This window comes from Cucumis melo, chromosome 10, assembly GCF_025177605.1.
Source record: "Cucumis melo cultivar AY chromosome 10, USDA_Cmelo_AY_1.0, whole genome shotgun sequence".
Lineage (NCBI taxonomy): Eukaryota > Viridiplantae > Streptophyta > Magnoliopsida > Cucurbitales > Cucurbitaceae > Cucumis > Cucumis melo.
This window is the reverse complement of record NC_066866.1, coordinates 1743316-1771024: the sequence shown is the minus strand read 5'-3', so window position 1 is coordinate 1771024 and position 27709 is coordinate 1743316. Positions and strand designations below refer to the sequence as shown.

Sequence of the window (27709 nt, the reverse complement as noted above, 5' to 3'; positions counted from 1 at the left end):
CTTCTTACGCTGGCGGAGGGAAATATATGAACCCGCCATAAAAACGTTTAACAATTTTCTTTCCCGCGCGAGCGCTCTTTTCTCTCTGTCTACCGAGGGTTTTCAGATAATCAACTTCTTCCATGCCTCATTCTTCACCGGATTCCGCTATTCATTCTTAATCTATTGTGATTATTATCTGTGCTTTCCTTTTCCTTCCAATGAAGAGAGCTCAACTCAAAGAACAGGCGGATGCTAGTCTTGAGATAATTTCCATCGGATCCTTGTACACTGGTTCTTGGGATAAGAAATACTGGAGCAGTTCTAGGGTCTGTTTGTTTGTTTGTTTTTTTATCTTTCGATTTTCTCTCCTCTCTCTCTCTCTCTCTCTCTCTGTATCTTCTGATTTATTATTTGCTGCTGTAATTGATTTCATTTATCGTGTTGGTTGTCTTGCAGTTTTGATTACATCTATCTAGGTTTTATTTGACAATTTGTTTATCTCTTCAAGTGGAAAACATGTGATTCGATGTTTGTAACATCGTTTCTTCCATGTATTGTTTTTTTTGATTCGGTTGCTTGAAACATTTTCTGATAATTCGCTTTATTTAACTGCAACTTGGTGATTCCCAAACTTATCTAGCTAGGCTTTTGCTGTAGACTCGGTAACTATTAGTTGATCGAGTTGTCTACTTCACGAAGCTCAACTGACAAACTCATTTTGTGTTGTGCGGATTTGGAGTAAATTGGCTTGGTACAAATGTCCAGTAAATCTAAATTGCATGAGGTGTATTGCAACTCTCAGGAGAGTCAATTATAAAGGGTTTCGATATCTAGACTGGGAAATTATGTCCACTTGGCGAATTTGTCAAATCGAACTGCTTGCTGAACTATTGCCATTTTGTTATATTCATGCGATTGTTGTAATTACAAATGTAATATAGATTTTGGAGTTTTTTTGTCGTAGTTTTGCTGAATTTTATGAATTATTTACCGAGGATAATTATTGTGGGACTGATTGGTTATCTAGGCGTGTCTATTCCAACCCGGCGATGTAAATAGGAGTCAAATTTGAGAATGGTGATTATCCCATCGTTTTTCTTTTTAAGAGACTCTCTCATTAGAGCTTCAAGAAAGTCGGAGAAGATGTATTTAGATGATTATGGATGAGGAATCTCAAATGGGGACTTACTGTAATCATTGAATTATTGTGTAGGGTAAAGATCGATATCCCTATCCGGTTGGGTATCAGGCTGTTCGGTCTTATAATGGGATCAAATACAAAATGGAAGTTCACGAGGGTCCAAAGGGGCCTTTATTTATGGTGCGTATGATCTTCCTGTTAATCATTGAATATCTCTGCTTCTCGTGTCATTGGAAAATATTTAATAAAAGGTTACATCGGCCCTTGCAGATTTTGTCCATGGATGGAAGTTCATTTTCTGGTCAAACCCCTGATATTGCTTGGGATATGTTTCAGAGGAAAGGCTGCCTCCACACTAAAATTTGGCACGGGAAAAGGTCTTCATGCAAGGTTGATGGCGTGGAGGTAGAACTTTTCTCTTTCAATCTGCTGTCTGTTTGTTTCTTAGCTTTGAATTTTTCTACGGAACTCTTTAATCAGTGGAGTCGACCACTACTAATGAGCTCTATCTTGCTATAACATTTCTTAATTTCTAGCACTTTTCTGATCGGTACTTTATTTTATTCCCACTTTCTTTACATTGTTCAACCGTGGTAACTATTTTCATTCTTGATACCAAACTCAGCTTTGCGTAAATGTTCTAATGACAAGTCAATTGGATGGTAAAATTGTGGAGTTTATCTTCTCAATTTGAACTTTGAATATATCACCACTGAACAAATTCACTTTCATCAGTGAAATGCTCTTGTATCTGCACAAGAGAAATTGAATTCTTTCAATCTTAAGAGCCATGATTAACTTTTTACCTTCTGTAGTCTATGTACATATTTGAAATAATATAGCTAGATGCGTTTATCTAGAAAACATAATTAACGCAAATCTCAGGTGCAAGCAGTTCGATGAACTTCCTCCTTTTTATTTTTATTTTTTTGCTCAGGAATGGGGCCAGTTAAATATTTTACTTCGAGATAATTGGTTAATCTTCTGGTGTTAACTGCTATAATTTAATCACAGAATATTGTATGATATGGTGCAAATGTACTTCTTTCTTTAATTCTTACAATTTTCTTCTCTCTCGATCAATTGGAGGTTTCTTTTGTAACTCCTTTGGCATAGGCTTCGGCCTCTTCTTGTACATTTCACACATCAATGAAATTTGTTTCTTATAAAAAGAAAAGAAAACAAAATCACAGAAATATCAGAACATTGAGTGACATACTTATATTTCTTTTCGTCCTTTGTAGTTTTTTGGGTTCAAAAATCCATTTATTCAGAGGTTACTCAGGGAGCTAGTGGCAAATGTCAGTGGAACAGCAGAACTTGGCACGCTTCCTTCAAACTTATGCAATAAGGCTTCCGGATCTGCACAGACTGCAGTTGAGCATCATACTATTGGTGAATGTGAAAATGCTGCACTAGTTTCTTGCCATGAAAAACCGAAGACTGCAAGAAAGAGAAGGAGTCGTCATGGAACTGAAATGGAAAAGTCACTTAATGGTGCTAATCTAAAAAAAGTACGTAATCATGGTTTGAGAATTAAATCCATGACCGCAAAGCATTTAAGCTCAGCCTTTGTCAATGAAGTGAATCAAGGTTTTTGTGGTAAGTATGTAAATAAACCAATTAAAGATTGTTCCTTTATTGTTTGCTTCTCATTAAAAACATAAAGAGATTGTTCTTTTACTATTTCAAAAAGAAAAACAGTTCAGCAACGTTTGGCAGCAGTACATGTAATGTCTAAAAGAAAGGATAAGAATCTATAAGTTGCCAGGCAAATTTGGATTTCCGTGGTAATTTTAACTTCTTTGTTCATGTCTCAGAGAAAGCTATGTGCGTACAAGAAAAGGTTGGTGTCTCTGAGTCCACTCAAGCAGCTCCTAATGTGTCCATTTACGATAAACTTGTGAGATTAGATTCTTTTTGTTCACTTGTAAACTTCCTCGTTTGCTTTTTTAATTTAATTTAATTTAATAATAATAATAATAATTTTATTTATTATAAACCACTGTTTAAATTTAAGCTCTTATTCACATTTTAATAGATATATAAACCACAGAAGCAGAGATCATTTTGAGAAATGAGTTTTATTTTCCTTTTGACAGATTTACAAATTGTGATTGTTCGAAACGCTCTTAACTTCATACAGCATGATAGGTTATCAATGGAAAAGTCGGAAGGTATTAGTCGAGAAATGGAAACAGATGGTAACATTGCAGATGCTTCTATTCAAATGTTGTATTGTCCAGATACTGAAGACAGTAATCATTGCGCTTCAGATACTTCAGGTATAAAGCAAGGTCTTCTTGACCTATCAATTTTATTTTATTTATTTATTTTTTTTGACAAATCATAGGCCTATTTATATATTGTCTTTTTTTATTTCAAATTTTTATTATTGGATGCAGTTATTGTTGAGTCTGCTTCTGTAAGCACGGAAAAAAAAAATTTCAATCAGCCTGAATTCATCATACCTGAAGAGTCGGTGATGGACTCCCATCCAGAAGAGATTTTCTCATTGGACAAAAACTTAGGCTCCAACAAAAATGATTTTGATTCAGTAGGTCAAGACATGGTGAAGTCGATGATGACTTTTTTGCTTCCACAAGCAATTCCTCTGCTTAAGGAAAATTCTGGCAGGAAAGAGACGGCCACTTCTAATATGGAAAGGTTTATTTGTGGTAATTTATAAATAACCTGTGCCTACTGTAATTAACCTTCGACTTCAATGACATGTTAGATATGTGTGCATGTGCAAGCTTTTTAGTTTTATTTAAATATATTTTGGTTCATCTGCAGATGGAAATACGAAAAATGTATTGTCTATAGAGAAAGATGGAGAAAAACAGGAAAACATGCACATACAAAGTGGGAGTTACGAATCTGCTGTCCCAAGTCTTAAGTTTTCCAAACACGGTCTTGACAATCATGAGGGTGAGCAACATGATGAACATGCAAACATTAATAGCAACTTCTCTTCTATTGCAGACAGTGGTCAAGGTAAGGAAGATATGAAACCTATTGATTCTTGTGAACGCATGAATGACGAGTTGGTAAATCATCATGAAGCCACGGGAAACAAGAAGTCCTCTGACAATGGAAGTGGTGGAAATTTGCGTGGAACATGTCAGGAGGATCATTTGTATGCTTCCGAATGTCCTCCCAGCACCTCTTCTGGTAGAGGGCTTTCTGATGAAACCAAAAGGATGGATGGATGGCCATTATATCTTGAAAAGAAAACTCCTAAAGTCCATATAGAAAGCCATGTTGATGAGCAACCTTGTTCAAGTGGATCCTTTTCTCAACTCTTGCATGGTGAGAATTTGTTATCATGCATACATCCTTCTTCACCTTATTAGCAATTTAGTTAGTACCAATCATTCACTGACGAGAACACCATTGCTATAGACTACATCTGTACTCAAAAAGCATTTCTGTGACTTGCTTCATGTTAATTAAATTTGATATTGAAGTGCAAATTCCTTTACAACCAATTTATTAACTATGAAAATCTATTAATTGATGTTATGCCATCTTTTTTCAGCTCAAAATGCAAATGATTCAGGTGTAAAAACCTCCACATATTCAGAGGCATTAAATAAGGAAGACACAGTAGGACAAGAGGCTGTGGGAATGAACACTTTGCCATCTTTTCAAACTCCAAACATTGTGTACAGTAGGAGAAAAGCTCAAAAAGTGTCTCATTTAGGTAAAGAATACAAACGGCAATCCAATAAAGCTTATGATACTAGTTGCTTTCGAAAATATTTTGGTGCTGAAACGTCTTCCCCAAAATCTCCACATTCTTACGATACCAATCTTTTCACTATACCTGAAAATCAACAAACAAAAGAATTACTTTCTAAACATCCACTTCGAGAACAACCTCCAATTGATTGCAGTTATAAAACTACTATGAAGGCTGAAGCAGGATTAGAAAAAATATGCCATCACAGTCCTACATTTGACCTAGATGAAGCATCACTTAGAGTCAACAAGAATCATGATTCAGGGCTTCTTGAAAAACCTGTTTTGAAGGAAGATTTGGAAGGTTGTATTGACGAGGGAATGATTCAGCATAATAACGTTTTAAGTACAAATAAATATGAGTTATCTCAAGAGATGGGGGCAACCCTCAGAGACGACAGTAAGGATTCTTATCCTTCTTGCAATGTGGAGCTCTATTGTGAGGCGGAAGGAATGTCAAAAATAGTGGGATCTTATTTGCACCCTTTGCCTGTGTTATCGATTTTCCTTAGCAACATTGAGAATGTAATCCACATATGCGTTCTGTGTGGTCTTTTGGTGGAAAAGAACAGAACAGTCATTACTTACACGGTGGAAATGAAAGAATCAAAGGTAGGATACCCAACCTTGGTTGGCCACACGACAGTACTGATGCCAACTCTAGAAGATTATATGGGTAAAGAAGTGAGTTCTTATCTTTATAACTTCCTTCAGTTTATTTACTGTGTTAAACTTTCCTTGCACGAAGGATTTAATTCTCTAGTTTATGTTACCAAGATTGCAGTAGAGCGAACAGGTTTCCAATTGACTCCAGATGGGAACTATCTTGTTTTGATTGGTGGCATCAGAACACCTTTTTGCAGGTTGTGAGCATTTTCATGAATTTTAAATACGTATTATTTTAACAATAATATCATGAAAACTAATACTGAAAAGATATTCCCAGGACAGGGAGTATAAATTGTCCATGCTCTACATGTACATCTGGTGAGTTTGAAGAGAATGTGGTAAAGATTGTGCAAGTTAAACATGGCTACGTATCAATCATCACAAGCTTGAGAAGTACCGACATTGTACATTGTATATTGGTTTGTGAACCTGATCAGCTTGTTGCTGTTGGAAGAGGTGGCCGTCTGCATCTTTGGGTCATGGACCCAATTTGGGGGTGTGTTCCATCGGAACTAACCATTTTTTAATTTTTGTTTCTACATATAAAATTGATGTTTGATAGTAAATGAATGTGCAATTAATTCTTCCCTTCAATTTTGATACAAGATCAATATGCATCATAAGTAGTTTACTCAAATTATTGATTTGGAAAACTTTAGATTCAAGTTATTCAATAAAGATGAACCCCCTCATTTTGTGATACATATTGTTATTGCTGAAATCTAAATGATAACACGTTTGAATACTGCATTAGTAAGCTTTCATGGTTTTGAGCTCTATTTTCTTTAATGATTTGTGGCTATTACTTAAGGGAAGATTTTGGGTTGGGGTAGTCCCTTTGTCTGTCATTTGATTGGCGGTATAAACAAAATTTAATGTACAATGTTAATTGGCCCTGGCTTTATTATTCTTCAATTGGTAGCTCTGCAATTGTTCATGACGCACTATGCCCGTAACCTAGTTCCATTTGCTCAGATTAATGATTTCACTTAAACCATAATAGAGAAAAGCTGATTCGAGCCTAACGTCTGCTTTTGCAGCAAACAGATGGAAAGTCATATCATACCATCCGAGGACCACATATCTCCTAATTTGGTGGAACTTAAAGGGATCCCAGAGTTTTCCAATTTGGTTGTAGGGCACAACGGTTGTGGTGAATTCAGTTTATGGTATGTCCTTGGACAGTTAGAAGTTTCTCATAAAGTACAATTATCATTTTCATTTCATTTTAGTATTTCATTTTTGTTATAGTACTGGTGTCATTACTTTAGTAAGCCTGGCTTGTGTTCTCTTCTAGTTAAACTGAAGATGAACTAATGTAGAATGTCAAAGGTTTGCCGTAGGTGACGTATATGTTGTGAAGTAAAATTTTTTTTTAAACGTAAGTGTTGTTTAGTGATGTTGAAACTTACTCACGTGGGAGTTTATGCTGTCTTCGGATAGAATTGCAAATTCAAACCGAAAGTTAAGCCTTACAAAACTTAGTTCTGGTCATGATCAGTGCCTTATCGGCATTACTGTATTATCTACAGTGAAAAGTATATAGGAAATCAGTTAGGAACCAAATTTTGTTAAAACTATCTCATTCATCAAATACAACCATTTCTCTGTACTTGTAATCAAACAGGCCTAAGATAGGGATTTGAATAGGTTGACTGCTTTATATGATGGTTAAGTCAAATTGATATTGCGATTGTTTTGGATGGTCACTAGATCTAAAAGGTACCTTCATTTGTTTTAGGGATATCCGAAAACGTGCTCTGATGTCTCGGTTCTATATGCCAAGTGCCTCAGTTAATCAATTCTTTCCAATTAGTTTGTTTAGTTGGAAAAGAAAGGAAAACCTCGCCAGGAACTGTAATTCAAGTGACTATGTTAAAGAGCTGTTGTGTGCAACGAGTATGAGCTCAAGAAATACCGAGGAACATTTGTCATTTCAACCAAGGGACGCTGCCATATGGCTTTTTGCCTCAACCATGTCAGATTATCATGTTTCAGATGAATATCTATCAATGGACGGTCAGATTAATCATGCAGAGTTTTGGAAACTAATGCTACTTGCTAACAATACGGTTACATTTGGTGCGGAGCTGGATTTAAGGTAGTGTGCTATAATAAGTTCAAACTTACAACAATAGATTTACAATTCCAGAAGATAATTAAATTTTTCTGCAGTTTCTAAACGCTCCTTGAACTCCCAAAGTAAGATTGAAAGTAGATGCTTGGATATTAATTAGTAAGTAGTTTGTTAAGAGAATGCAACTTAATTGTAATATCTAACATAAGAGAATGCAACTTGTTTATTTCAGTCTAACTGAGAATACATCATATTCATTAATTTTGTTTCTAGCATGGTTATATGTTTTAGCTTTTGTATCTTTTTTCACTTTATAGAGCTTCTGCCATTGGAGCATCAGCTGGCCGAGGTATCATTGGGACGCAGGATGGCCTAGTTTACGTCTGGGAATTGTCTACAGGAAATAAATTGGCCACTCTTCTTCGTTTCAAAGGTACTTACATTATAGCATTGGTGACTGAAGCTTTCCTTAGCGTGCACTATTCTTTGTGAAAAGAGTTCATTTCTCCAGTAATATACTGAAAATATTTCCATAATTCTCACAACTCATCGAGAGAAGAAACAAAAAAACAAAGACTCAATACTCATCATACTTCTCTGGACAGTTGTGAAGTTTAAACACGATAACAAATCAAAGACAAGCTTTTAAGAGTTAGGAAGTGGAATATGAGATCTGTTTATCAACATAGTAATGCCATTTCCCATTCTCTTTCAAAAGAAGTTTCATTTCCAGTGCTATTATTATTATTAGTTTTAATTTCTCGAGTTTCTCACATATATTTTTTCTTCAATATAGGTGCAAATGTTGTTTGTATTGCAACTGACAATAAAGAGACAGGTGTAGTGGCTGTAGCGGCTGAAAATAGGCTTCTAGTATATCTACTTTCATCAGATACGAAAAGGTAAACCATAAATGGCCTACCACTCAAGAAATTTACATGCACAACATTGTCATAAAAAATGTCTTAGTTTTGAGTTGGTGCTTGACATGATGTTGATATATGACAAATGTTGGATTTATTCTGACATGGCTTCATCTGAGCCAACTATAAAATGTAAATAATCATTCATCTACGAAATAAAGAAATCAAAATTAGTGTAACTTCTATCTACAAATTAACCTTTCTAGATGGGGGCATAGTCCATTTGGATCTTACAGAATAATTAGTCAATTCATGCCCAATTGAATTCACTAATTATTAGTGAGTTTCGTTTCTAATTTTCAGTTTTTTAAAGTTTAAATTCATCCTCCAATAGGTTGTCTCATTTTAGGGCTAGAAATTAGAATACTAACGTTGATCAAAATGATGCTAGTAATTTATAATTGTTACATGTAATTTTTGACCCAATGTTATAGGTTCAAAAAATAATCAACATGAAATAAGAAAAAGATATAACAAGGTTGAAAAAAGTAACAAGATATATATTGCACTTGGGGCTTACTAGCCTTGGAGAAAGAGTTTGTTAGGCTAAATTAACTAGTTTAGCTTCGATCAAGCCTGATGTTGAGCTTAGCAAAACTTGACGTGGAGCTTAGCAAAATAACTAATAGAACATGTTTTGTGCATGTTAGTGGCCCAAAGCATCACCTTTGGACCAAAATGGGCCCATGAGAGGATGGTTGGCCTTGACCAAGGTCAAAACCGACCCTAGCCAAACGTGAAACAAAATATGCCTCTCAACTTGATAGGGTGTTTAATTATCCTAAAGCAACTTTGAAACTCGACAAAACAATCCAAGTCAATCATCTTTATAAATGGACTACTGTAGTTCCATAGTTTTATAGGATGTAACTTGAATCTTGAACTTTTACATTGTTTCATTTTTCGACTTATACATTAAAGATGCGGCAAATACTATGATGATTTTTTTTCTTCTGTCGACCACATTCTTCTTTCTATAAACAAAATTGTTGCTGGTGTCACGTTAAATTGTGGTGTAAACAAATTCATTATTATTATTATTTTATGATGGGTAATAAATTCATTATTATATTTAGTGCGTAATATGAGTTTGCCCAATGTTTAGAAGAGTGGACTTGCAAAAGCATTTGTAGCATTTTCAAGTAGCATAGCATAGTGTCAAGTAACGGGCTCGGATACTTAGCAATAGCATTAGATAGTTGCTTACCCTTAAAAAAGTGGGAAAAAATGGAGATGGCAGTGTGTTGATGGTAGTTAGGTTGGGGGGGTAGCCAGTGTTTTTAAAGGCTCAAGGCGCATTAAGGCGCAATGGTCCTCTGGGGCCTAGGCGCAAGGCGCACAAAAAGGCGCGGGCTTTTTTTCATGAGGCGCACTATATAAAAAAAAAAAAAATATATATATATATACACATACAAAATTGAAAGGAACAACAATGTATAAAATATAAGTAAATAACCAATATAGAAATGAGATTTAACTCTAATGTATAAAATATTATAATATTAGTTTTCTACCCAAAAAACAAAACACAATAGAAGTTCATTCCTAAAGATCAAACTCATCATCACTAAATTGATCCTCATCTTCATTCACTCCTTCGTTGGACTTATAGCCATCGGTATCTTCTTCTTCCTGATCAGAGTCATCCAAATTTATTTGTTTGGGTGTGGGTTGTGTGGTAGACGAGGATGAACATGAAACATTAGTCGCTCCTGAGGCCCTAGCTCTAGAATAGAAGGTTGGTTCTTTTGCTCCGGCAGCTCTTGAAACATCACCCCACGTTAAAATATCATCGTCAAATACCAGCTCATCCTCCTCCTCAGAATCATCATCCAATCTTCCAATCAACCATTCGTTACTATCATCAATATCTCTTAAAGAGATGGGATCGACGATATCTCGAAGGTTGTATCGACGTTTTAATTCTCTATTGTATTTGATGAACACTAAATCATTCAAACGACTTTGAGCAAGCCTATTTCGTTTCTTGCTATGAAGCTACAAAATTAGAAAAGTCATTGTCACTGCCAGTGAATCAACAAAATTACATTCGCATGTAAAGGAGAGGAAAGCTAACCTGCTCAAACACACTCCAATTACGTTCGCATCCAGAAGCACTACAAGTAAGACCTAAAATGCGAATAGCAAACTTTTGCAAGTTTGGAGTTGATTGTCCAAAATTATCCCACCATTCCACTATAGGCAAAAAATATATATTAATAAAATAATTATTGTTGAGTAATCGACTAATCGGTTAGTTGAAATTTACCTGGAGATATTTTGTCCCTTTGTCTGATTGCTAAAGGTTGTCCAAACAATGCTTCAGCTCTCTTATACTTGCTTAGTTCTGCAAGTATTTTGTCTTGGATGTCTAATGAAGCAACCATTTTTGTTATGCATGAGTAGAGCCCGTTAACTATTTCATCATCCTCTTGGATGCTAGGATTCGAATAATAGAATGACGGGTTTAAATAATACCCCGCTGCATGCAGAGGACGATGCAACTGAAGCTCCCATCTTCTATCAATTATGGTGAAAATGTCCTTGTATTTTTCTTCATTATTATTGAACGACTTAGCAATAGCTTCTTTAGCTCTATCCATGACCTCATAAATATATCCCATAGGTGGCTTCTTTTCGCCATCAACCAATCTAAGAACTCGAACTAGTGGGCCAGACACTTTAAGAGCAAACACAATTGTAGTCCAAAAACTAGCCAACAAAATAGTTTGAACTACTCGCCTTCCTTGTTGCTCCTTGCTCCATTTGCTATCCTTCCATTCATCTGAAGTAAACATCTTCCTTAAGTTGTTCTTTTGATGATGTATACTCGATAATGTAATGCAAGCAGTAGCAAAGCGAGTCTTAGCTGGTCTAACTAACTCCTTTTGGTTAGTAAATCGTCGCATCATGTTTAATAATCCAGGACGAACATAGATGAAGTTGCTAATCTCCATGCCTCTTTTCAATGCTTTGCGAATATTGGAGATCTTGTATATATCCTCCAACATTAAATCTAAGCAATGAGCAGCACATGGAGACCATATCAATTGTGGTCGCTTTGCTTCTAACAATCTCCCTATTAACAAAGAAAATAAGTATACATTTAGCATAGAACTCACTAAATCTAACAATCTCCCTAATAGCATAATAGTTTACATTCTTACCTGCCATCACATTTGCTGAGGCACTATCAGTAACTACTTGTACAACATTTGCTTCTCCAATGCGCTCTACAAAATTGTCAAGTAGCTCGAACATCTTCTTTCCATCCTTCACATAAGATGAAGCATCGATGGACTCAATAAACATGGTGCCCTTAGGACTATTAACTAAAAAGTTAATCAATGTCCTATTTCTTCTGTCGGTCCACCCATCAGCCATAACAGTGCATCCAACCTTAGCCCACTCTGCTTTATGGCTGCTCATCAACTCATTTGTTGCTTCTAATTTCTTCTTCAAACATGGGACTCTCAACTCATGATATGTTGGTGGTTTCAATCCAGGACCAAATTGCCCAATTGACTCAATCATAGGGGCAAAACTATCATATGTGCAAGCATTCAAAGGCACTCATGCATCATAAAACCATCGAGCAATTCTTTGGATGGTGTGCTCCCTCATTTCCTTCTTGTACGCCGCATTCAACGAAGTTTGTTTTCCTTTGTCGTTCTTTCTATTTTGAACCACACTTTCTGGATTGGGAGTAAAAAATGCATCCATTGGACCCTTTTGTCTTGGCTTCTTCAAGCTCGAGCCACTTGATGTTGCTCTGTTATTTACACTAATACTCCCTTCATCTTCATCCTCCATACCGTAATCTTGTACATCAATGTCCACAATCAAATTTCTTTGTTCTTTGATCTCCTTTTTCTTGGACATGTAATCTCTAATTTCTTCCTTTACATGATCCGGACATTTTTTACAAGCTATGGCATTTCTATAACCACCAACGAGGTGTTGTTTCAATCGATACACCCCTCCTTTTGTTACTTTCGAACAAAATCCACAGACAAACGTATTTATATCTTGTTCATTTTGCAATCGACCATATTTCCATGCTGGATCTTTTTTAGAACTTTCATCAGCCATGTTTTTTAATAGTAATCTAATGGCAGCAAAAGAAGCACCAAAAAAGAAGATTGGATGGCAAAAAACAGAGTAATGGGAGGCTGGCAGCACAACAGTAATGGCAGCAGTCAGCACCAAAGGAAAAAGAAAAAGAAGAAGAAGAAGAATAGATTTTTTTAATGGCAGCAGTCAACACCAAAGGAAAAGAACCAAAGGAAAAAGAAAAAGAAGAAAAAGAAGAATGGATTTTTTTTAATGGCAGCAGTCAGCACCAAAGGAAAACAACCAAAGGAAAAGAACCAAAGGAAAAAAAAAAAAGAAGAAGAAGAAGAATGGATTTTTTTTAATGGCAGCAGTCAGCACCAAAGGAAAAAGAAAAAGAAGAAGAAGAAGAATGGATTTTTTTTAATGACAGCAGTCAGCACCAAAGGAAAAAGAAAAAGAAGAAGAAGAAAACAGAGCAGCACACCTTAGGATTTTTTTTATTAAGATTTTTAATGGCAGTCGATCTTTAAGAAGAAGAAGAAAACAAAGCAGCAGTCGATCGTTTCGTTGTCTTCATCTTCAAGTCGAGCCGAGCTGTCGTTTCGTTTCTTCACAGCCACGTTACACGTACTAGGTAAATATATTAGGTAAATATATTAAGTAAAAGTTAAATAGGTTTAAAATAGGTAAATATTTGTTTTTTATAATTAAGCCCAGCCCACGTTATAAAGCCCGCGCCTGTGGGCTTTTTGCGCCAACGGCGCCTTGAGGAAGGCGCGCGCCTCAGCCGCACCTTTCCATCGGCGCCTCGCCTACCCACAGAGAAGCGCTGGGGGTGCGCCTTGCGCCTAGGCGCGCGCCTCAACGCGCCTTTCAAAACACTGGGGGTAGCCCAGTTACCCCTTTCGTGAAAAAGGATATAAATCAACTACGAAAATGGAGACTTAACTTTCTCCTTTTGGCCAACACACGGACTCCTAGGCTTTCTTGGGCTTATACACTCTCAACTCACTCACCTTACCCCTCCGACCCCTCCTCCTCTATCCTCTAACATTAATAAACAAATAACTAAAATTAAAGTTGAAAACTATGTAAACTAAATATTTTGTTGGACATAATTTTAGTAAAATAAATGAATGGATAAAAAAAATAGGGGGGGGGGGGTAGTGAATATTGAGGGAGTGAGTGGAGAAAATTGATTGGGTTTGGTGCAATAATCACAATAATAAAAACATTAAATAGGGAAAAACGCATTGAGAAGAGCCGAGTGGGCTTTTGGGATCGGGTTGGTAGTTGCCAGTTGGCCGCTGGTTGGTCCAACTCCTCCAAATTATCAATCCTTTTTATTTATTGCTTTTGCCTATTTGGACCAATCATTATCCCCCACGTCTCCCTCCATCCTACTTGTATTTAATTTCCTCAAACCAAACCAACGAACAAACTCCGCCCTTTCTCTTTTTCCATTGTCTTGCTGTACGACACGTGATTCCAACACGTGTCCTCTTTTGTCGACAGTTTTAAATACTGTTTCTGAATTTACAAAATAAAAATAAAAATAAAATTTTATTATTACTCTCTGTCTTCTTCTCTAAAAACCAAAATTATTATTGCAAGACCGATCCTTATGAAATTCAATACCTAAGTATATAGATTTGAATTTAATGACGAAATTTTTAATTCATCGTAGTTTTCATAGGTTCGATTTATTTTGTGGATCCTTAAATTTAATTAAGAAAGAAAAATAAAAATTGTCTTGATTAGTATTTTAAATTTACCTATATATATATATATATATATATATATTTTTTTTTTTTTTCTTACTTGAAAAATATTATTATTTAATAAATTTCAATAAAATTTAATTTTAAAAAACTAGATTTAAGGTTTTCAAAATAGCGAATATGAGACTAGAAGGTGATTGTAAATGGGAATGCAATTAAGTGCTCTTTTTTTTTTTTTTTGTTTTAACAAATTTATCTATCTCCTAAGTTTCATTTTCTTAACTATTCCAATTTTTCCATCTTTAATTCTAACTATTTTTTTGGAGCTTGTTTGGATGGATTATTTTTAAAATATTTTAAGTGTTTAATAATTTTAATTTTTTTTATAAATTAAAATACTCGAAAATATATTCTAACCGCACTTCTAATTTATCAACTTAACTATACGAATTGGGGAGATCTACCAAAAAGAAAAAAAAGTAGATTTGAGATTGATTTTGAAGGCAAGGTGTTTGGGTAAAAAAAATGTAAACTTCAAATATTAGAAAATAACTCATATTCAATGATTTCTATATAAAAAAGAAAAAAGAACAAAATAAAATAAAATAAAACAAAAAATAACTTAAAATAAAACAGAGAAAGAAAAAGAAAAAGAAAAAGAAAATTGTGATTTATTACTTTTTTCTCTTTGTCTTTTGTTGCACATTTAATATTTGGCTGTTCTTTTGGTTGTCTATCTTCAATAATGTGATGATACACACACACACACACACAAGTCAACTGCTTCCAAATTCAAAGCTATCTTCAAAAGTTTTTGCTCATGATTAACATATATTAACTTTATCTCCTTCCAAATATATCTTTTTTATTTTTTTTATTCTCTTTTATTTCTTTTTTTTAATGAAGGAGAATATTATACTTTTCGTTTAGAAAAATGTTTGCGTTTTCAAATTCAACAATTTTCTCGTGAGATTTGAACTTTTGATAGCACTTTCTCATACGGATCTCCATCATTTTGTTATAATAAGTTTCGTATTAATTTTAGTTTTGAGTAGTTCTTGTATTTATGAGTGTTAAGTTTAGATGAATTGAAGTGTATAGTTGTTTTGTTTGATAAGTTTATTGGTTGGTTTTGAATGCTAATCGTATTTGAAGATTGTATGCTTATCGTTTACGTTTTTGATAAGTTAATTTTGATTGATCACATTAATTATTGAGTTGATATATTTAATCTAATTAAATTTTGTATTTATTAGGTGATTTGGTGTTTTCAATGCACAGACACTAGATTTTGCTAAGAAGGGAAAACATACTTAAAATGCACAGATTATTTGCCATCACACAAAAGTCGTAGTCTACCAGATACTTTCTCATGGTGTTAGAAGCACTGAAATTCTCCTCAAGTAGAATAGAAATGTCGACAACAACGCAAAAGTTATTGATATGCTATTAGAAGCGTTGAAAGTCTCTTCAAGCAGTATCGTTCGAAATGCTAGACAAGTCTCCTCATGTGGAGGAGATTTGCTAACTAGTAGAAACACTATCAACATATATGTTTGCTATCGACACCATAAATATGTTATTGACAAGTGCGATTTTATGATATCGTATATAAGGTGTCAAGGGATATCTTACATGTCGACACTACTTGTTATGGCGTTGACAGATATTCTCTTGACTTTATCCATACATTGAGGTTGAAAACACAATTTTTTTATCAAAAAAAGCTTTTCCAATGTATTTTCCAACATTTACTAAGGATTTTTGGCAGAAAAAAAAATATACTATTATGATTTTAGTGTGAATATTTTACATTAATTAGAAAAATAGACGCACTCAACTTTTTTAAATGGGGTATGTTTTGAAATTCAAAGAAAGCTCACAACGTTCGTACAAAGTTTTCAAATGTCAATTATAATCTATCTTGAAAATTTTAGTCCAGTAATTAAACCAACTATACCATTAAAAATTATGGGAAAAATACACTTTGTTATCTTATTGGACAATCAAATTGATCTTTATGATATTCAAATCCTAAAATCTATAGTGAATAAGATAAATATCTACGTTTGGTAGGATAGATTTAAAAGGGTATTTGTGTCTCAACTTCAAATCGTGAAAGTATTTTATTATAGTCTACCCCATCACGTTTGAAGCTTCAACTAAAATATTGGTGTTTATTACACATTATTACTTACAACACATTTTCTATTTTCTCTACGAATTTTTTCTCTTCCTCTTTTTTTCATATCCCAAACAAAATAGTTTAAACCCTAAGAAAAAACTATATTATAACTCATAAACCATAATAACCCATTTAATTAGTGTTTAAACCTCACTTAAAACTTTACTAATATTTTCTCGCAACACTTCTCATCATTTTTTTTAGTTTGTTGTTAATTAATTACTATGCATATAATCAATAACAGTAATAACCATACATACATATTATACATATATATATATATATATATATATATATATATATATATATATATATATATATATATATATATATATACACTTAATTTTCTCATATTTTATAAGACAATTTATATACATATTAGGAGAATTAGGTTTGCCAAAACAAGGAAATTATTAATGAATTGTGTATAGTTGAAAAATGGGACAACAATGCAAACAAAATTCTTAACATTCATAATATTTCATGTTCTTTTTTTCTTTTTTTATAATTTTATTCTTAAAAAAATGTTTTTCTTTTGTCCCAAATATTATGATTCAAACTATTGTCACCAATTATTTCCTAAATAATGAAAAATTTTAAATACATAAATATTCATTTGATGTTCCTTACAATAATTTTTCTCAAATCAGAAAATAAATATATGTGAAATTTTGACCCACATATATAGGTCAAACAATGGTGTACAATGTCGTTTTAATATGCTCGTGGATACATTCATGTCACATGGCCCTTATTTAATTCTTATACTTGTCGGTTCATACATATACGGTTTATATAAAAATAATTTTGATCATATCAACACATCGAACATATTTCAACTAATTAACAAAATGTGACTTCTCGACTAAAATATCAAATACTTAAAACGGGGAAGATTAAAAAATTAATTTCTATATATAAACTCATATGATCATATATAATTAATGTTTTATATGCACTACACTATGTTTAGATTTAGTAATAATTAAGATTTTCTATAAGATAACTAAATATATGAAAAGAAGTATTTTTTTTATGGTTACATTTAAACTATATCTTAAATATGGGTATGGAAGGTGGATTGAGAAAATTGAACCTTAAGGGTATATTTATTAACAAGTTGAATAAATATTGGTTATTGGTTAGTAGTCAAAGTATTTTCAATTGACTATTGCAAAATTTATTACGATAAGGACAAGTAACAAACATTTGTTTAATATCCCATATTTTTGCATTACAATCTTATAAATTAAAATTAAGAGCAAAAATATTACTTCAATAAAAGCTACAAACTCATCGTTTGTGATCTTGGTATGACTTTTTGATCAGGAGTAATTAGATCAATAGCCAAAATGAATAGCTCATTTAGTATTCTACTTATATATTATCAACTTTAAAGTTACAGGTTCGATTTTCTCACTTCACATATTGCAAAAAGAAATTGATATCAGTGTAAACATCCAGAGCGAGTGATTCAAATCTCTAATATATAATGGTCAAAGACACAACTACCTAAACTAGACAAACTTTGCTATGTTTATATGTGTCACTCATTCTTGAGGTATAAGGTAATTAGGTAAATATAATAGCAAATTTAGCATAGTCTTGTGGATAAGACAACTAATATTATTCTAAAAGTAGATGATCTAATCTTCCAACTTTCCAATGTTTTTTTTTTAGTAAGAATTGAACTCTTTAAGCGTTGATTATATATATATATATTAGAAAACCATCAGTGCTATAGTTAATCATGGGGAAGGACACAAGTGACGAAGTGATTTACTTTGAATTAATTAAATCAATTCCATTCACCATTCCTACTTTATTATCATATTTATTTTGTAATTAACCAAATATATGATAGCGAAGATTCAAACATATATTATCTCTATGTAATTAAATTTACTATGAATGTGATTGAGGGATTGATTCGGTATTCAAACCTTCGTAATCTTATTTCTTCTAAAATATATTATATGTGAAAGAATCAAGAGTCCGTTTTTTTTTTCACCTACAATAACAAATGAAGGTTATTTAGGTAGTTGGAAATATACCTAAATAGATTAAAACATAATCGAATAAAAATAAAGTTCAATATTATTTAAGAAAGATTTTATAACAAAAAAAAAAAAAAAAAGTGCTTAGTTATTGTAATTATTTAGAGATAATTAATAATGGAAGGAAAAGGCAAGAAAAAAGGTGGAGGAGGATATACATAAATTAGGAAAACGCCGCAACAAATTAATTAGTAGACGAAAGACTTTCAATAGTGCAACAAAGTAGTTTAAAAGACAAAAAGCTAAAATCATGGATATTATTTATATAAAGGAAGAAAATTATGTTTTATAAAAAGAAAAATATCCTCTAAAATGTTGATATTGTTGGATACCTCCATTTACTCTTTCTCTCGTCAGGAAGAGGTTCCAATTTCCATAATTCTCCAAATACAGAGGCTGCAAAACCTTAATAATTATTTTGAGGTCGAGATTGGGATGCACAATTTTATAAAAACACCAAATTAATAATAAAAATATAAACCTTTATATTTCCTCTAATAACTTTTTTTTATCTATTTCAATTGTTAATTGTTAATATTATGAACTCAAAATTGATATATATATATATATTTTTTATATATATAGTTAAACTAATTTTAAATGGTTAAAAAAGTTGATGATGAAAAAAGGATTGAAGTCTCAATTTTTGTATAGATATATTGAAAAAGTTAAGAAAAATAAAGAAAGAAAGAAAAACCATTAATTTTTATAGTGTATTCATACTCCAACATTCTGGGCTTTTTTTTTTTTTTTTTTTTTTTTAATTTTATGTTCCAAGTTCTTTTTAATTAAATAATCAAAATGGATGATGAACAAAGTTTAAAATATGGAGACAAAACTTTAGACTAAAATATTAGTAAAATGTAATATTTTTTTAGAAAAATTATATAAAAAATATATGTTTATATTATATTTTTATTAGTAAATCTTTTTTTTTTTTTTTTTTTAAGGATATAATGAGAATATGGATTGTTAAGAAGTGTATGAAAAGACTGAATATAGGATAGAAAGGGTATAAGATTAAGATTTAATATGGGATAGAAGGGTTAGTGTATGGAATATGAAATGATTTGAATTAAAATATAAAGATATTATGAAAAAGAAAAAAGAAAAAATTGAATTAATAGAAAAGTTAAGTGGGCGTTGAGTGACGTGAAGTGCTTCATTTAATCGCCTCATCTGCCTCCTTCATTGCCCTGCCTCCCTCCCTTCTCTTTATATCTCTTCTTTTCCTTCCCATTCATTCTTACATCTATCTCTCTCTCTCTCATTAACCTTTCTTTTATTCACTCTCTTTTCCTTCTTCTAATTATTTCTCTCAATATGCCTCCTATCTTGCCGGATTTCTCTACCTCCGTTAAGCTCAAGTATGTCAAACTTGGCTACCAGTATCTCGTCAACCACATTTTAACTCTCACTCTCATCCCTGTTATGCTTGCCATTTTCCTTGAGGTTCTTCGTATGGGTCCTGACGAAATTCTCAATCTCTGGAAATCTCTCCATTTTGATCTCATCCAAATCCTCTGTTCTTCTTTTTTCATCATCTTCGTTGCTACTGTCTACTTCATGTCCAAACCCAGAACCATTTTCCTCGTTGATTACGCCTGCTTCAAACCCCCTGTTACTTGCAGAGTCCCTTTCTCTACTTTCATGGAACACTCCCGTTTGATTCTTAAAGACAACCCCAAGAGCGTTGAGTTTCAGATGAGGATTCTTGAGCGTTCTGGTCTTGGAGAGGAGACTTGTTTGCCTCCTGCTATTCATTACATCCCTCCTAAACCAACCATGGAAGCTGCTAGAGGTGAAGCAGAGCTTGTCATTTTCTCTGCTATGGATGCTCTGTTTCAGAAAACAGGGCTGAAGCCCAAAGATATAGATATTTTGATCGTGAATTGCAGTTTGTTTTCGCCTACTCCGTCTCTCTCGGCTATGGTGATTAATAAATACAAGCTTCGGAGTAATATCAAGAGCTTTAACTTGTCGGGGATGGGTTGCAGTGCAGGGCTGATCTCCATTGATTTAGCTCGTGATTTGCTTCAAGTTCATCCTAATTCAAACGCCGTGGTGGTTAGTACTGAAATTATTACACCTAATTATTACCAAGGAAACGAGCGAGCCATGCTCCTCCCTAACTGCCTTTTCCGTATGGGCGGTGCCGCGATTCTACTCTCGAACCGCCGGTCCGAACGTCGTCGAGCCAAATACCGATTGGTTCACGTCGTACGAACTCACAAAGGAGCCGACGACAAAGCGTACCGTTGCGTATTCGAGGAACAAGACAAAGAAGGTAAAGTCGGGATTTCACTTTCTAAAGATCTCATGGCTATAGCCGGAGAAGCTTTGAAATCCAACATTACAACCATCGGACCACTCGTTCTTCCAGCGTCGGAGCAGCTGCTTTTCCTTTTAACTCTAATCGGCCGGAAAATCTTCAACCCCAAATGGAAGCCGTACATCCCAGATTTCAAACAAGCGTTTGAGCATTTCTGTATCCACGCCGGTGGACGGGCGGTGATCGATGAACTTCAGAAGAACCTACAGCTATCGACAGAGCACGTGGAAGCTTCTAGAATGACACTTCACCGGTGGGGAAATACGTCGTCGTCTTCACTTTGGTACGAATTAGCTTACATTGAAGCTAAAGGAAGAATGAGAAAAGGAGATCGGATTTGGCAAATTGCATTCGGGAGTGGGTTTAAATGCAACAGTGCTGTTTGGAAATGCAACAAAACAATCAAAACTCCGGTCGATGGGCCATGGGCTGATTGCATCGACAGGTATCCCGTTCACATTCCTGAAGTAGTCAAACTCTAAGAAAATTCCACAAATTCAAAAACAAAAATTTGAAATAACACCCAAAAAGAACAAAAAGATTTAATAAAAACAAAAAAAAAAAAACAAAAGAAAAATATGGACTTTGGGGTTTTAGCATAATCATCTGCCAAATTTGCTTCCTTTGTGATGTATTTATCTATATGAAAACTCTCTCATTTGTCTATGGGTTGTGACACCATATATTTCCACTTGTTCTTTCTTTCTTTTTCTTTCTTTTTTCTTCTTCTTAATCCTAAATGGATTTGCATAGATGGAATTAATATTGTGTTTGTATTGAATTTAATGTATGATCCCATTTGTAGTTTGGTTTGGGGTTTCACAAAACCAAAAATTTCAGAAGTAGAAGGAACAAAAAAAAAAAAAAAAAAAAAAGTTATAAAACTTGTTGTTTTATCTTATCTTCATCATTTGAATCTTTTACAATATTCCATGGTGGATGACAGAAATCTTGTTTTTTTCTTTCTTTTTGTTAAATTTGGAAATTCATGTTCTTATGTTTGGTCTCCACGAATATTGGGGAGTAATCCTTAAATACATCACTTATTATTTTGCCATCCACTCCAACCACACCACACATCAACTAAAATAGAAAAGAAAAGTTAAAAATTGAGGAGTTTTTAACCAACACTATGATTAGAGACATTAAAGGAATGTGTGTTTTCTAAACTATTTTTATTATATTTCGAAGTAGAGTACTATTAGTTTTAATGATGGTAACAATTCTTTAATTATATTTTGATGATAATATAAAATAACATCGAAATTATTTATTTATGATGACAAAGAAAAATATAATCTTCGTAAATTGGTGTATTAAAGGTTGTAAAAGTATTTCTAAATGTTAGATTTTATTAGTTAATTGATTTTTTGTGAGTAAATGATAGATACTTTTTTTTATTTAATGAGCTAAATTAGTTGATAAATTGAATATAGTGTATAATAATGTGGTCAAACTGTAATACGAACAAAATAACCTTTATAAGAATAAGTTTATCTTATATTTCTACTAAGTAAAGATTTACGACTATAATATTTTAAAAAAATATTTACAAAATGTAATAAAATTACGGGAGATTAGAATATTTCATCTTTTTTCTTTTTTTTTTAAAAATATAATTTTTGATTAGAATTTTAGATTATACTTATCTTATACAAACTACTATGTGACAATTTCTTTTAATAAAATTAGATTGGAAGATGAAGTACTTGAGTATTATTCTTCTTGAACGTAAGTGTCCCTCAAATTATATAAATGTGTGTAACGTTTGACCTACAAAATAAATATGTATAATTTGTTATTAAGATATATGTATTTGGAGGGATTAAGATATAATTATGAGTGAGAAAACGTCATAGTTCCAAAAATAAAATCAATCTCACCCACATTGATAAGTAATTAATTAATCAACAAACAAACATGATATTCCAAACAATAAATTTGAAGTTAAAAGGGAAAAGAAACAATAATTTTGAATATTCACTTCTTAAATTAAATTCACACTTCCACATCGTTTTGAATGTGTGTATAACCAATAAATGTGATATAATATATTCAAACCATGCATTTAAAGTCATAATAATTGTGTCTAGTAATAAACTTAGTAAAATGAAATAACGAGAATTTACACAACAAATCAATTAAACATCCGACTTGAAGTTGGATCGATTTAGGTTTTATTAATAAATTGATAAGACAACGTCTTAACATTCTTAACATCTTATTAAAAGACTTATACTTGCTTGATTTTAAAATTGAAAGATCAAATTTCCAACATTTGAAAAAGGCTTGATTTCAATCGTTTATAGAAACTATTAAAATGCTTTGAATTCGTTATGTAGTGTACTACAAACAACCTAACACAATTTTTTTTGTTAGTGCATATTAACCTTTGTTTAGTTACTCAAACGGCCACTGTCTAATAAATTAAAAAGAGAAAGAAAAGCTAAGGAGCAATAAATAAGGAAGAGCACTTTTTTGTTAGTGCATTTTTGAGCATCTATATATCTAAGATTGCCAATCTCAAACGTTTCGACACGCACAATTAAAAACTAGAGCTTTCTATCTCAATCAATGGGGCAAGTTGGCAGCAAAGTTTAGATATACATCTATACAAAACACAAATTAATAGGTATTTAATGTATAACGGCCAACTATATAAAAGAGATATAAGAAAAGAAAAAAAATCAAATCAAATCAGCAGGACTTTTTATTCATAATATATGTGTTGTTGTTATTATTATTATTTTAATATACCCAACTAGATTTTAGGGCAAATTAAGGTATCATTTATTTTCAAGTAACGCCCAATGTGATCGTAAAGTGACAACTCCATATTCAATATAATTGATATATGGTTTCCCTTTTTTACTTTTTATATAAGATCTATAGATTAGTTTAATCTGCCACAATTAATCTATAACTAATGCAACTTAACGACTAACTAATCGAACTTCAATTTAACTAACTAATTAAATGAGTTGTTTGATCTCAACACTTTTATTTAATATCTCGATTAACACGAAGTGATATTTACATTATTTTTAATGATGATATGTGAGGTTATAAGATCAAATCACTAACTTTGAATTTGATAATGCAAATATTATATATGTCAATTGAATCGTGTTTGTTTGGAATGCATTAATATTAAAACGAGTAGAGATGTTTACGAAGTTGGACCATGTAAAATGTGGTGTGGTGTTGTTTTAATTACTATGCTGGTAGCCTTGGTCCACACTCAAGATCTTCAAAACTTTATAAACTCCAAATTATCATTTGCTCACAAATGACATTAATTTTTTTTTTCTATATGAACAAACCCTAAACTTACTCTATAAATATATAAAATTTTCTTTTACTTCCATTATTAAAAGTTCTATGTTTGTACATATATTTACTATTTTAAATCCACTGTATGATAATTTATTTTGTTTGAGAAAAGTACAAAAAAAAAAAAAAAATACTACGTCTATTCAAGATGTAATACCCCATAAATAAATAGTTTTTTTTTTTTAAAAAATGATATCCTTTATCTATGTTATCTAATAGTCCATAAATAGTTTGTTAATTTATTTGATTCATATAGATAGGATCAGTTTATTTTAATTTGTACGAACCCATCGAGGGTTCAAGATATAAAACAAGAACTCGAGATAAAATGCTTTAGTTCAACCAAATGTATGACCGTTGGTTAAATTTTCAAATTTTAAAATGCTATTGCTAAGCCTAATAAAACAAATCACTTATTACAATAGCATCACATGTAGTTTTAAGTTGAATTTAGTGAAGGAATAAACTTAGGTATATGCAGCCAGGTTGCACCAATCTCTTGTGCAACCCTTGTTGTACCCAATTGAAAAGTTGACAGTAGTACTCATTAACTATTCACTTTTTAAAAGAACAATTAGAAAATCATGTCCACTAGAACTTTAGATGTAAACTCTATCCCTAATTTTGAGCTTACTCCTTTTAATTTGGTTTAAAAATCAAAATTAAAAATATAAAATTCAAACCTATGAAAAGAGTAAAATATGAGTAGATGATTACTTCATAATATGGTGGGTATTTCTCTTGAATTATTATTGGCTTTTCTAGTTACGCATGTACATCAGCATATCAATCTTCTCTTTTGTCTTTTTCATATTAGACAATTGACAATTCCAACTTTTTTGTGTCCTAATATGTCACCTTGTGAACATAAATTTCTTTTTCGACATTTTTGTTTTTGTGGGTAGGAATTTCGATATTTTCCTTCAACCTTCTTCAAAGAGTTATTTCACACTATTTGATTTTAGGTTAATTTACGTGGTTTAGTAACTATATTTTAATCATGTATAGACAATATTGTTAGTAAGAACAATCTTCTAAAATATCTTTACAATGATATGAATATATGTATATTTAACTTTCGTGGTTTTGTTTTTGGTTTAACTCAAAAAGACCGGATCATATCCAATAATCATGATCATCCTTTTACCCTAACTGATATGCTGAGCATGTGTGTATAAAGGTTGAGATAGATGAATTTGTTATTATTAGAAACAATATGCATAGGACACAACTATTTATCATTACTAAGAGACTAAGTTGATCATTAATTTATTATTGTTTTGAATCCGATAGAACAGTGATTCTATTATATACAACCAAGTAAGTTGAACACCACCACAAATAGGCTATGACTAATTGGGTAAAAGGACTCCAAAACTTATGGGCACATACATATAACCACCACGTACGTTTACATATGTTTTCGGGTATAATATAAGTGTAAAGATTTATAACAAAAACATCAAGCATTTATTCATAGCCAAACTGACATGAGTAATTTCTTTCACATTATATCATTTCTGAAGACTATAGGTAATTTAATTTTGTGTATACATACATGTTCCCAACTACCAAAGTTATGTGGCACACGTACGTTGGAATTGGAAAGGGCATTACCACCATATGAAATTAAATTTGACCACTAAGAAAATTGATTCTCATATTTATGGTCATCATATAGAAAACGATACGCAATATATTTGAGAGTGTCTATATAGAAGTTACAAGTTTTATGGTTGAGTAAATTATAATGTAAAAGAATGACACGTCGGTGATGTGTAAATGAGGAGTTGTGTAATTGAGTGAAAAAAGTGGTATATTGGTATTTATTGAATTGAAATAGACAGTACACAGTACAATATAGAATATGCATGAGTATAATGAGAATTAGTAAATGTATAAGATATAAATTGTATTAGTATTTATGTAAAAGAAAATTGTACTAGTTTACTTAGAATACAACTCTGCAAATAAAGTAAAAATATTTATACTATAAAAAAGATTTTTTTTTTCAAACATGATTCCTAAATAATTGAATAATTAAGTTTTGAATGGAGAGTTATTGTCATAAATAACAAAAGAAATAATAAATAAAAATCTACCTATTTACGAATAACATAATTTTTCCATTTGAACGTATCTCTTTTTTGAACCACTTCGATATTAGTTTAGATCATTAATTGATTTCAAAGGATAAATTTGTTAATGAACATTAATTTAATATAACATCTATCGGATATAGCACTGATCGAATATTTTACCAAAAAATGACCATTAAAGCAAGAATAGACTACAAATGTTGTGTATATGTAATTCAATAATTCACATACTTTCGATATATCTTTTTAAATTAAACTAATATTTAAAAAAAAACTAAGATTAGTAAAAATAGGCCTAAATGATACAGAAATATAATGTCATGAAAATAATTTCTAAACCTAACTATTGACTCTTTTGAATGGTATTTATTTCCTTGCTAACCAATTGTTGACTAAATCCAACACAACTTACCACGAACTTAAAGAAAACATAAAAAGAGTAGATTTGGCAAAATTTTTGATAGAGTCCCATCTCGATGGAATGGTGAACCTTTAGTTTGACCATCGTAGAACTTTTTAGGATACTCATTTAGTGATGGGAAGGGTCACCGTTCCGACTCTAATTAAAATTTTAATGAATATATATTATATATAATGTGGAGGGTCGTCTCCCATCCGGACTCTAGTTAGATTTTTAATATACATATATATATATATACATATATATATATATATATATATATATATATGGGATAATCCAACCCATTGGCATTGAGAATGGATGGGTTGGGTGTGGTGAGGCAATGTTAATATTCTTTTGATCTAACCCATTATTTTGACCATCTAGTACTTGTTTACTACGGGTTGTAGGTGGGAGTTAGGTGAATCTACTAACATACAAATTCAACCACATTCAATATTATTATTTTACTTTTTCCTTCTCTCTTATTCTTTTGCTTTAAATTCTATTGTTAAAAGAGTCCCTCTCCTATTCACACCCATTTTTAATACACACACTTAATTACTTTTCACTCTTACACCCTACACATATATTAACCTTAAAATTTCATCTGAATCTGATCTCAATAATTAGATTCCATAAATTCTAGATAAAAATTCATCACTTTAATCATTTATATATACATACATATATAGGAAGTTTTTCACATTATTTATCACTTTAATCAAATGAAATGCAACAATCATTTTCCCACCAAACCCCCATCTCCTGCAAGGCAGCCTTCATTTTGTTTGATAGCTACTCAAGTAATTCTTAACATTAGCCTTCACCCCCACCATTTTTATTTTATAAATTGCATTACATCTTCATATATAGACATGTTGATTTAGACCAAAAAAGAAAAAGAAAAGACATGTTGATATAAATTATAAATTTAATTTTACGGCAAATGACTTTTTTTTATCTTGTTGATTAATAATCAAATGAAAT

The 27709-nt window shown here is 32.1% G+C and overlaps 3 protein-coding genes across 7 annotated transcripts; 2 read left to right on the top strand and 1 right to left on the bottom strand.

Moving 5' to 3' along the window:
• The first annotated feature begins 45 nt into the window (after positions 1-45).
• Positions 46-15916, top strand: LOC103489281 (uncharacterized). 5 transcript variants are annotated; one of them, XM_008448374.3, is made up of 16 exons: positions 46-308; positions 1196-1303; positions 1394-1528; positions 2368-2725; positions 2944-3026; positions 3270-3408; positions 3529-3801; positions 3920-4435; positions 4665-5551; positions 5645-5730; positions 5814-6032; positions 6577-6705; positions 7278-7637; positions 7931-8046; positions 8410-8515; positions 15570-15916. In XM_008448374.3, the coding sequence occupies exons 1-16, from the start codon at positions 201-203 to the stop codon at positions 15571-15573; spliced, it is 3627 nt and encodes a 1208-aa protein (XP_008446596.2). In that variant the 5' UTR covers positions 46-200; the 3' UTR covers positions 15574-15916. The 5 variants fall into 5 exon arrangements, 4 of the variants coding, with proteins under 4 accessions (XP_008446596.2, XP_008446597.2, XP_050947034.1 ...); XM_008448375.3 differs by lacking the exon at positions 15570-15916 and having other exon boundaries at positions 3920-3994; positions 4109-4435; positions 8410-8700; XR_007824364.1 differs by lacking the exons at positions 8410-8515; positions 15570-15916 and adding an exon at positions 7712-7772 and having other exon boundaries at positions 7931-8025.
• Positions 9972-12070, bottom strand: LOC127151431 (uncharacterized). Its single transcript, XM_051091079.1, has 4 exons — positions 11704-12070; positions 10806-11615; positions 10614-10732; positions 9972-10534 (listed from the first exon to the last, which is right to left on the bottom strand). Exons 1-4 carry the CDS (start codon positions 12068-12070, stop codon positions 10082-10084), a joined length of 1749 nt encoding a protein of 582 aa, XP_050947036.1. The 3' UTR covers positions 9972-10081.
• Positions 15917-19753: 3837 nt separating the features above from the next.
• On the top strand, positions 19754-21593 carry LOC103489283 (3-ketoacyl-CoA synthase 6). The gene has a single exon (XM_008448376.3). The coding sequence runs from the start codon at positions 19879-19881 to the stop codon at positions 21367-21369; it is 1491 nt and encodes a 496-aa protein (XP_008446598.1). The 5' UTR covers positions 19754-19878; the 3' UTR covers positions 21370-21593.
• Positions 21594-27709: the final 6116 nt, after the last annotated feature.

Bases quoted from the DNA above. Each gene is read 5' to 3' on its own strand.
- LOC103489281 (XM_008448374.3), top strand. From the start codon at position 201: ATGAAGAGAGCTCAACTCAAAGAACAGGCGGATGCTAGTCTTGAGATA. The intron at 4,436-4,664 runs GTGAGAATTTGT...ATCTTTTTTCAG, and splicing joins CTTTTCTCAACTCTTGCATG to CTCAAAATGCAAATGATTCA. The intron at 8,047-8,409 runs GTACTTACATTA...TCTTCAATATAG, and splicing joins CACTCTTCTTCGTTTCAAAG to GTGCAAATGTTGTTTGTATT.
- LOC127151431 (XM_051091079.1), bottom strand. From the start codon at position 12,070: ATGATTGAGTCAATTGGGCAATTTGGTCCTGGATTGAAACCACCAACA. The intron at 11,616-11,703 runs GTAAGAATGTAA...CTTTGTTAATAG, and splicing joins CTCAGCAAATGTGATGGCAG to GGAGATTGTTAGAAGCAAAG. The intron at 10,535-10,613 runs GTTAGCTTTCCT...CTAATTTTGTAG, and splicing joins ATTGGAGTGTGTTTGAGCAG to CTTCATAGCAAGAAACGAAA.
- LOC103489283 (XM_008448376.3), top strand. From the start codon at position 19,879: ATGCCTCCTATCTTGCCGGATTTCTCTACCTCCGTTAAGCTCAAGTAT.